Consider the following 11,646-nt stretch of genomic DNA (forward strand, 5'->3'; position numbering starts at 1 on the left):
TAATCATCCATGAGAGAAAACAAAAAACATATGACGATATTCTACGTGCTCATTTAATTTGACTTCAGGGAGGAGGTAGGACTTGAATAGATTCTTGAAGGCCCTTACAGTTTAGATTATTGGGAGTGAAAAAGACAGGTGGGTGACTAAGTGAGGACTAACCAGCAGCCAAGCTGATAAGAATGGAGAATCTGAGTTGTAGTAAGGAGTAGGTCATTTTCTACCAGTTAGAAGCCAGCTAGAAAGCACCAAAGCCCTTTTCAAGAGCCAGAAGGCTTTTAATGGCAGGTTGAGGAGTTTGGGACTTGATCTAACAGGAATGTTGTTTCTTGGGATTTACATGATGAAAAATGGAGTTATTACTGTAAATAAATCATATGTTTGTGAAAACTAACACTTTTGTGCCTAAAGCTATGAGAATAAGGTTTTTTGTTTGTTTGAATGCTAACTATTTAGGGATCCAAGTTCTAACACATTCATTACATTGTTTCTGAGAAAAAAATAGTCCAGCCCTCTGAATAAAGAATAGAGTAAGCATAAGATTATTTATTTTTTGGTTTGGTTTCCTTTTTTTATTTTTATTTTTTTTTTTGGACTAGAGAGACATACATTGAGAAAGCACAGAAAACAAATGTCACTGAATTATCACAGAGTCCCATCTGTGTGACTACCAGCCAGGTCAAGAAATTTAGCACCCAGGAGCCTTCCTCCTGTCTCTTCACCACTCCCCACTGCTTTCCCGGGAACCTCCACTCTCACTGCTTCTAACACTGGTTTTGTTTTGCATATTTTTGAGCTTTCTATACAACCTGTTTGTGTATTCTTTTGTGTCTCATTCCTTTGACTCAAATAGGCAAGTTGTTCATGTTTCTTCATGTCAGTGCCGCTGTGCTATACTCTTAGAAATGAATACACCACAGTTTATTCATTTTTCTCTTACTGGGCATTTGGGTTTCCAGGTTGATGTTGTTTGGGATCTTGCTGTTTTGAACATTCTTGTCCAGGGTTTTTGGTGCACATGTGTTTACATTTCTGTTTGGTAAAGACCTAGCTGTAAAACTGATGCATGTTTTGAACTTCAGAGATAGAGACAGTTGGTTTCTGTGGTGGTTGTAGCGATGTGTCCTCCTCTCAGGAGGGTGCTGGACTCCTCCTTGCACTGCTTCCTTGTCTACACTTGCCTTTAAGCTAATATAATTTTAGCTATTCTGGTGGGTGTAAAGTAGTATTTTGTATTTTTCATTTGTACTTCCTTGAATACTAGTAGGGCTGTGTACCACCCATCCATTTTTTTTCCTGGGAAAATGCCTGCTCAGATTTTCTTCGTTGTTGTTGTTGTTGTTGTTGTTGTTGTTGTTGTCTGCCATTTTCTTGACACTGGTTGCATGTATGGAAAACATTCTTTCCCAAATTATATTTGGCCTTTTCTTTCTCTTATTAGTAATTTTAGATAAGAAGAGAGTATTAATTTTGTTTATTCTCAAAATTTTTATTAAGAAATAACATACCTGTTGTAAAGGGCACAGATCTGAAGTGGGAAGCTTGAAGTTTTAGAGAGGCTTAAACCATACCCTCAAGATCATAATGTACAACTTTTTCAGCTCCTAGGTTTCTCTATGCCCCCACCAAATCAGCTCTGTCCCTCTGCACACACATGAAACTAGAGGTTAGTTTTTATGTGAACTTGAATTTTATTCATATTCAGTCATACCTCACAGAACTCTTGGGTCTCTTTTTACATTCAAGTTGAGATCAGTGCAGGTGCCACCCTGATTTAGTTAGGCAGAATTGTAAGAAGCCGTGCACGTGGAAGAGTGAACTGTTCTACCTTGTGCTTTTTCCTTTCAAAAACATTTGCCTATGCTTTGTTCTTTGCATTTCCTTATCAGTTTTAGAATCACATGATCAGTTTCCACACAAACAAAATACTTTTGGGGCTTTTTGTTGAGATTGCCTTGATGGGATTCAATACACAAATCAAGATGGGATTAATAGACATATTTACAAATGTGAGTTTTCCAATCCATGAACATGATGTATTTGTCCATTTATTTAAGTCTGTAGGTCATCTTAAGTTTCTTAATAACCTTGTATGGTTTTGGGGAAACTATCTTATACATCACTTTTATAGATTTGTAGTTAGGTATTTGAAAAGTTTTAACAGCATTGTAAATGGTATCTTCCACTTTTTTAATTTTTTTAAGACCTTTTTTTAATACCTTTATTTTATTTATTTATTTTGTGGTGCTGAGGATGGAACCCAGGGCCTCACACGTGCCAGACAAGTGCTCTACCACTGAGCCACAACCCCAGCCCCACTTTTTTTTCTCTTTTATATTTTTCTAATCATTTGTTACTATTCCATGGAATATAGTTTTTATCCTTAATGTTCGTTTGTCTAGGAACCTTGCAAATATTATTTTACTAATTAAATAACTTATTGATGCTTTTACGTATTCTATCTACATAGTTATCTGCAAGAAAGTACAGTTTTATCATTGCTTTTCTGTGATAGTCAGTTTTGCATTATTTAACAAATCTGAGATAATCAACTTATAAATAAATAAGATTTGTTTTCTCTCGTAGTTTTGGAGGTTTCCTTCCATGAGCAGTTGGCCTTGTTGCTTTTGGGCCTGTAGAGAGGCAGCATATCATGGCAGGGAGTGTGTGGTGGAGGAAGAGGAAGTCAAAGGTAGGAAGAGGAAGATGCCAGGGTCTCACAGTCCCTCCCAAGGTATACCTTGTGACCTTAAGACCTCCTGCAAGGCCCCACCTCTTAAAGGTTCTGCAAGCTGCCAATAAGGCCAAGCTGGGGACCATGCTTTCAATATATGGATGTTGGAAGGACATTAAGGTCCAAACTATAGAACTTTTCAAACCTTATTCTTTTTATTGCTTTGCTTGACTTACTCGCTAGAACAGTGTAAAATAGAAGTAGGATAGTGTTACAAAGAAGCGTCTTTGCCTCCTTTCATACTCAGAGGGAAAAGTGTGTTTTACTGATAAGTAGAACTTTCATGGAGATTTTTAATGTGCCTGTATGAGATAAAGGAAATGTGAATAAGCTGTAGATTATCTGTCACAACTCTTCAATCCTCTGGTGTAGCACAAAAGAGTTCACAGATAAGACATTAATGAGTGAGTGAGGCTGTGTTCCAAGAAAAGTTTACTTGCAGAAATAGGAGGTGATCCAGATTTGGTCTGCAGAATAGTTTGCTGACATTTTTCAAATTGTTGCTTCACTGGTTATAGGTTATAATCTGCCTTTTCCCCTCTGGTTGTTTTCAGTATATTTTTCTTTCTGCCTGGTTTCTACCATATTTTCTGTCCTGTGCCTAAGAGTGTGTGGTTTTTAATTGTGTGTGTGTGTTGAGGGGTGAGTTAATTGAGCCTTCTTGAGTGTATTAGGACTTCCTAAATTTGTGGCTTGAGATCTTTTGCTGACTTTGGAAAATTTTTAGATATTACTTCAACTATTGTTTTTCATCATCATCTTTTCGCTTTTTTCTAGAATTCCTATTATAAATTGTAAGCTTATTTTTGTAATCCCTTATGTTTCATATTCTTTGTTCTGTATTTTCCACATTTACATTTTATCATACTTTATTCTGAATACTTTCTAGCTTATTTTTCACTTTACTCGTTGGTCCATCAATGTGCTGTTTCAAATACCTCTTGAGTGTTTGTTATTTTAATTTTTTTAGTTCTAGAATTTGTTTCGTGTTCATTTTATGGTATAACACCCTCTGATGAAAAGTTCATTTTTTTCTTTTATGTCCTTGAATATATTAAATGTGATTTTATAGTTTGCTAAGTTTGATAATAGTTGATCATCTGGTGAATCTCATATCCCTGTATGTAGTTCCTTTTACCTTTAGTTTTTCTTAGTTTTCCATAAAAAGTTCAATTGTCTTAATTCCTTGTCCTGGTTAGTCTTTACTGAGTGTCAAACATTGTATATAGAAGATTGAGGATGTAATTTTGTCTTGTATGATGATTTTTATTTCATTCAGAGAGAATGTACCTTTGCTTCTTGCAGGAGGACCAGAGAGAGCAACAATATAGGATTACCATAGAGACAGAGATGATTTGAAGCAAAATTTTAGGGTCACACTATTTCTATTTATCTTTTTTCCTTGAAGTTTGGTTTTGGGTTACAACCTGATGATTTACCAGATCCTTTTAAACTTGTCAGATCCTGAACTCAAGTATTTATTTCCTAAAACCCTGAAGAGTAACAGATCTGCTCAGCTTTTTTGCTTCTCGGCTGCTGTTTCTACAATCTTTTTGTTCTGCTGGGAGAAATGATAGATAGCCTCCAATGCCAGGATCTCTCCCTTTGGTTTCCTTTCTCTCTTAAATCTCTATTTTCTAGATTTTTTTTTTTTTTCCTTTTTACCTGAGTCAGTCAAAGAGGCTTTTTCTGACTACCTTTTTCAGTTGAGATACTTTCAGTGAGAGGATTGGTCTTAATGGCCAAATCTTTCATTTCCAGAAGACCACATTTTTTATATAGATAAAAAAAATCCTGGGGCTGGGGGTGTGGCTCAGTGGTACAGCACTTGCCTACCGTACATGAGGCACTGGGTTTGATCCCCAGCACCACATTAAAAAAAAACTAAATAAACACAATAAAGGTATTGTGTCCATCTACAAATAAAAATATTTTTAAAAAATCCTGGTAATGAAAGAACCGAGCTTTGTGGGACACAAGCCAAAACTACCAAGTTTCCCTCATTTGGAAGAGAATGAGAAGTACAATGTCATAAAGTATGTATCAGTTTTTTTTGTGCTTCCTTAGTGAAATCAGTCCCCACATTTCAGTGGCTTCTAACAAGAAGGTTAATCGTGCATTCATGTTAGTTTGGCTCCATGTTGACCATGGCTTTGCTCCATGTTTTCTTCATTCTGGAATGAAGTCTCTACCTGGGATATGCCCCTTTGTTTGTGTGCGGTAGTGCTGTATGTCAATCTCATGTTTCATTGTCCAAAACTAGTATAGTCTGTCCTTTCATAGGACATAGTTGAAATTTCTCAACTGAAATTTCATGGGCATGGGTGGGGCATTGTAATGTGATAGAAAGGCAGCAAGGAATAGTGACAGGAAGTATCCAGTTTCAAGGAGGAGGAGTCAGTATAAGTGAAATTCTTTCATTCTTTAAATAGTGACAACTGAGTTTACAGTGGATTCATTAGCATTTGACAAGCAACAGTTACTTTTTTTTTTTTTTAAGGTATACCTCTAAACAGTTATTTACTCTTCTAGAAGTTGGGTGTAGGCCAGGTGGCAGGGAATTTGAGAGGAACTCTGAGTTATATTGTGTAGACACCATTGGTGAGACATTTTGGGGCACCAGGAGTGATATTCTTGGAGAGGTTATACCTGGATATTAACTCAGGTCCCCTCCTCTATTGTTCTGGGATAATTATTTTTAGTAACCATAGTTGCCAGCCAAGAAGCTCCTGGAAGCAATCATTTTATGAAAGTTTTAATGTGTCACCCAGGGATCCAAGGTCTGCACTTTCTCTAGTAGCTAATGTAGCCATGCAGCCCCAGCCCATAAAAAGCTCTATTTCATATAAGCTGGAGCCAAACTAAGCCTAACTAAGTCCTCAACTAAGGACCAACAGGCCATTGATATGGCCTTTGTGCTTCCATCCCGCAGCACAAAGAATGGTGTTCTGCTTACATCTATTTAGGATTAAGAGTATTTTGAGGAATAACTGGGTGCAATGCTGTACCTTGAGAGGCTGAGGCAGGAGGATTGCAAGTTCAAAGCCGGCCTCAGCAAAAGCAAGGTGTTAAGCAACTTGGTGTGACCCTGTCTCTAAATAAAATACAAAATAGGGCTGGGGATGTGGCTCAGTGGTCGAGTGCCCCTGAGTTCAATCCCTGCTACACCTACCCCAAAATAAAAAATAAAGGTCTAGAATGTAGCTCACTGGATTGCCACTCGGTTCAATCCTCAGAACTGTTTAAGAAAGAAAGGAATAAATTTTGAGCAATAAATCTTTTAGAGAGGAGCTTAAAACAGCTAGAACTCTGATGGTGTGGTTTTCTAAGATGAAATGATTTTGAATTACTGAATACATTCTAAATACTATGCAAATTTGAGGTCCTAGTTGAGTACTGAAGATTTCTAAAATAAAGCAATCTGACTTTTTGCACTTAGTCTAACCTCCTTTGTGGACAGTCCAGAATCCAGAGTCGTGGATCACTGTGGTTATTATTCTTAGGAAGCAACCTAATAGTTGATGTTCTGGGTCATGTCTCAGTCCTAATTTCCATTCTGGCAGCAAATATGAATACTGATCTGTGGACATTCAGGTCAAGCAGAGAACCATGTTTGTGCTTCTGATATTGTATTTCATAGGCTGAGCGTCAGGCCATCAACACTACAGTCCAAGGATCAGCGGCTGATATAGTCAAAATAGCCACAGTTAACATTCAGAAGCAACTAGAGACCTTCCACTCAACCTTCAAATCCCATGGCCATCGGGAGGGTAAGTGCCAAATCAGTAGAATATGTTTGTCCCTTGATGAAGGCCCTGCTATAACATGGTGAAAACAGTAGTATCAGAAAAAGGGAAGTATTTTATATTTTATTTCTCATTAGTTCTCAGTGTCTTTATATTCTTTGAAATTATTAAGGATCCCAAAGAATTTTTGTTTATGTGGGTTATATGTACTGTTTACCGTGTTAAAAATAAAAGCGGGGAATTTATTTTTCTCTTTCCACATTTTTTATTGATGCATTATAGCTGTACATAAGATGGGATTTGTCATTACATATTTATACATGCATACCATATAACAGTATAATTTAGCCAACATCACTCCCAACTCTTTGCTCCTCCCTCCCCTTCTCCCACCCCTTGGTCCCTTTCCTCCAAGGATCTCCCTTTGCCTTTCATGAGATCCCACCCCATCCCTGCCTCTCTTCCTTTTTCCTCAGAGTTTGGCTTATTTTGCTTAACATAATGGTCTAAAGTAGCAGGCAATGTGGATGTGTCATTAAGGATGACTTACTGTGTCATACTGGGTTAAAGGTAGCCACATGTTGGGACCATCAAAAGGAGATTAACCCAGTCAGCAGAGCAGGGCAAACGAAAGGATCCCAGCATTCTGAGTCAGAAGTCAAGTAGTCAGGAGAAATCGAGAGGACAGAGTTATGACGCTACGAAAGGAGAAAAGCCAGAGGATCCAGACAGTCAATGGCATGCAACAAGTGGGTCCAAAGGAACAGATCTCAGCCTAACCGGCAAAAAGACACACAGCTATTGTACTGCTGTGGAAGCCACTTGCCAGCCTCAAATGCCTTCACTGTCTTAGACGTGGTGAGAGCCACCTCTGAGCAAGCTTGGGCTGCAGACTGACAGTTGAAGGTCTCTCAGGGGGAACAGCAGACATCGGAGGAGATGATCCTTGTGCTGGGCCTGAGGGCTAAGTAAGAAATCCGAATGACAGAAAGCAAGGGCTTCTGTACCCTGTGGGCCAAGTAGAGGCTGTTACTCTGAAGTTCTCATGTTGAGCCTCATCTTAGTGATCAGAGGGGCATAGTCTGTACTGCCAGGCCCAGTTAGTTAGGAAATGATGATAAGTTCAGCACAGTGGTTCTTTACATTTGGGAACTGTAGATTCTTTTCAGTATCCACTGAAAGGTACAGATCATCACCACAGAAAAATGTACAGAGCCGTACATACGGCTTCCAGGATTCGCAAATGCTCTGAGGTTTGTGTGTGGACTCTGTGCTTTGAATAAGTTGTCTGGAGTGTACAGTAAGTTTGGGAAGCACCCACTGGGACACTTCTAGCAGTAAGACATCAGGGAATGCCCCCTCCTGAAACACTGCCCAACAGTACAAGCTCTCGTTCCCGGCCCCATGCCACCCTGCTGCCTACTGCTCACGAAGTGTAGGAGACTCCATGGAAAAGAGAATGGTGGTTGTTTACGAGGAATGAGGTGGAGTGGGGTATGGAGCAGAGCTCTCATACCTTAACTGCTGCCTTCTGCTTTAGACCCTTTCTGAGAGGAAGTCATTGCCAGTTTGAGTTTACCATAGGGAGGGGGTAGCAGCCAACCAGTAGTTCTCTTCCTGATAGTTGTGAGTCTCTCTTGATTAAAACTCCCTGGAGTTTCTCAAAATCCCTAAAAAAAATTTTCCAGTGGCACAGACACACTACTCATTTTTCCGGCTTTTTCATGAGGTAGGATTGTTACCAAAGAGAAAACTGCAAGGGATGTTCTGCCCGAACAGAGGAGCCTTCTTCATCCTTCAACTCCACGATGAACTTTTATATGAAGTGGCAGAAGAGGATGTCGTTCAGGTATTTAGGAAGCTAAGCCTCTGTGGGTCAGGCCAATTGCTTTTTCCTGTGCATGAGGTTTTGGGAGCCCTTCACTGGCTGCAGGGTGGCTAGGTACTTGGTAAGTCCTCACAGCTAGAGAAGGAGCTAAGAGTGTTCATTTTCATACTTAATCTTAAAAGTAAGGAAATCCCTGATGCTGGGATGATTTTGTCTAGGAGAAGCTAGATAAGAACTTGGAGTCTTGCCCTGGGTGTTTCCAAGCTCTGATTATTCTAGCTAAAGCTGTCAGGCCTCCTGCTCATCAGTGAAGGGCCTTTTGAAATTTCTGGCCCTTTTCTGATTATGTTTTCAGCACCTCTGGATGAAGAGCTCCAGTCTGGTTTATCACCGTGTCAGTGGGTTAGGAAACAGCCTTTGATTGGACAGAGTTTGTTAACCTCATAAAATTCTTTTCTTTTGTAGGTAGCTCAGATCGTCAAGAATGAAATGGAGAGTGCCATCAAACTTTCTGTGAAACTGAAAGTGAAAGTGAAAATAGGTGCCAGCTGGGGAGAGCTGAAGGACTTTGATATATAATCATGCAGTTGACTGAGTCCCAGGGAAGCCTGGTGCAGATATTGTCACCTGGAAAGAACAGAGAGTGCCCTTTCACCTACTTCATGAAGACAGAGTCTCCGGTCTTGATAGATTTAGGATAATCTGTAGTGAGAGTTTCAAAATGTATAGCCGGGTCTTTTCTCTATACCAGTAAAAAGGATGCTGTGGGTAGGGAGGGGGGTAAAACACCAAGTTCAATGGTTATATTCACCTGAAAGAATATCTATGAATTAGCCTTTCATTTATTGTGGCTTTAAACAGGTTCAGACCATAAGCTTGAAATATGCACTTAGCACTTAGCTCCTTATCTGTCTGGTTGAATATGAAGACTGGGCCACAGCCTTAGAGGCATTTTCATGGGTCCTAGAATCAGGCTCCCTGACATGGACCCAGCAGACGACCAGGCAGATGAGGATTGGGTTCCATGTACACCACCAGGGTTCAGCATTGTGTGTGATGCTTTTCCTCCAATATTAATTTAAAAGACTTCTGAAATAATATTTTAAAATAGCATTGGCTAATAAATGATGGATTCTATGAAGTAGTAAGACTTGGAATAGATGGAGTCTAGGAATGAATTTTCATGAAATGTTTACTCTTTTCTTCTCTTGTTGATAGAAGGAAAATATTTTGAATGCTTATATCTATATTATAAAATGAGCTATACCTCTTTAAAGGTGTGTCCTATTCTGTAATATTAGATTTATTACAGTTGAATGTAACATGGCCAGGTAGGGCAAACATCCCTTCACCAGTCCCTCTGCCTGTGTTTGTCACATGAGGAGGATGCTTCTGTGGAAAAGACTGAACTTTGTAATCCCAATCAAAAGTACAGAACTAATCCTTTTTGTTTTCTATTGACATAAAATGAATTTATGAGAAAATTCACCTCAGTGGTTCAGTGTGTTAAAAATGGTGTTTGGTTTAGGAGTATCAGAAACCTATGTCCCTTATTTACTCTTTCTGTATCTTGTTCAACAGTGAGCATATATGAAGTGTTTATTATATTCTAAATCAGTTGTCAGAAGAGTTCTTTTATGTTTATTAATCGGTGTAAAGAAAAAAGACAGTTGCTTCATAGGCAAAGTATAATACATGATCAGACAGGGTTTTTTTTTTTCAAGCAAGGGGAGTGGGCAAGAGATGGTGGAGGTATCAGGGAAGACATATCGTTATTTCTTGAGGATTTTTTTATTCATATTCTCTGTGCCACATTTTTGAAAGAGAAAATCTATTAGCTTTGTTAATATCCTGGTGAGCTTAAGATACAGTGCAAAAGAAAACAATCTGTTTATCCATGAATGTTCCTCAGATAGGAGGGAAAATCGTACCTTATTTTTTTTTGCAGCACTGGCCCTGCATGTGTAGCACATGCATTTTCTTGTCCTTTTTGACCTATTAACTAAACTTAAAACAGGCAGTCCCGGCTTTACATGATTCAGATATAAACATATTCCAGTTACTATAGATTACTGAAGTGAGGTGAATCTCTCTATAACATAATTCAAATTCCAGTTATTAGAATATATTAACTGTAATTCCATAATGTTCAAACTTTGCAGTGGCTTTTCAGCCCACAAATTATGTAAATAATCTACTTTAGGCAGAATAATGCTCACCCTTCCCCCAAACATCCAGTCTAATCTCTGAAACCTGGGAGAAGGGGCTTGCTGATATGAAGTTGATCTCGAGATGAGGAGACTATTCTGGATTATCTGGGTGATTCCAATGTAAGCACAAGAGTCCGTATAAGTGGGAAGCAGATGGTCAGAGTCAGAGAAGGACAATGTGGGTCAGAGAGAGATTTGAAGATACTGTACTTCTGACTTTAGAGATGGAAGAATGGGCTATAAGCCATTGGAATGCAAGAGGCCTCTAAAAGCTGGAAAAGACAAGGAAATGGATTCTCCCCAGAACTTCCAGAAGGGAGGTGTCCCTGCTAACACCTTGACATTAAGCCAGTTAGGGCCATTTTAGATTTCTGAACTTTAGAACTTAAGACAATAATTTGTGTTGTTTTGAGCCAGTAAGTTTGCGGTGATTCATTTTAGTAGCAATTGGAAAGTAATGTATACATCATGAGAAATTGACAATCGCATCCCTTCTTTCTGAGTCAGTGATCTGGCAGTGCACATCTGTTCAGTTTATTCCCGGACAGCAAAGCACACCGTTGTGCTGACTCCTATCTCCCAGGCATGAAACCATGTGGCATTTTAAAAAACTGAATATGGAAATTGGCTAATAAAGATGAAAGTGTTCAGAGAAATGAAAACAGACAATGGGAGTGAAATTCAAATTGAACATAAATGGAATTATGTTCAGCTAGAGGAACTAGCCATGGGAAGGCTGACACTGCTGTTTTTAGGATCCTCTAGATGTACAACCTGAAAGACTGAGTGAAGGTGAAATTATCAGCATAAATGAGGAAAATGGTTGTGAACTAAAGGACAAAGATGTCTCAGCAGAAGTGATGCCTGCAAAAACTTTATATATTAATCTATCAATCACTGTAGTTCCAAAATCGAAACAGGATTTTTTAAAAAAGATATATTAAAACTCACTTGGAAAAAAATGGCAATACCTATTAAAAAAAGAATAAAGATATCAATCAGATGTTAGGAGATATTATAAAATTATAATAATTTAAATTTGATAAGGGAATAAACATAGACAAATTGGTCACTAAAACAGACTAAAGAATTTAAAAAACAGTCAGATGCAGTGGCACACACCTGTAA

The 11,646-nt window shown here is 38.7% G+C and overlaps 1 protein-coding gene across 1 annotated transcript in view; it reads left to right on the top strand.

The window, feature by feature from the left end:
• The window catches only part of Polq (DNA polymerase theta), a 162,029-nt gene extending 152,073 nt beyond the window's left edge, over positions 1–9,956 (top strand). The window contains 3 exon segments of the mRNA XM_047563134.1: positions 6,375–6,504; positions 8,214–8,329; positions 8,774–9,956. Coding sequence (XP_047419090.1) covers positions 6,375–6,504; positions 8,214–8,329; positions 8,774–8,887 — 360 coding nt within the window. The 3' untranslated portion in view covers positions 8,888–9,956.
• The last annotated feature ends 1,690 nt before the right edge of the window (positions 9,957–11,646 follow it).

Source organism: Sciurus carolinensis, chromosome 9, assembly GCF_902686445.1.
Source record: "Sciurus carolinensis chromosome 9, mSciCar1.2, whole genome shotgun sequence".
Taxonomy (NCBI): Eukaryota; Metazoa; Chordata; class Mammalia; order Rodentia; family Sciuridae; genus Sciurus; species Sciurus carolinensis.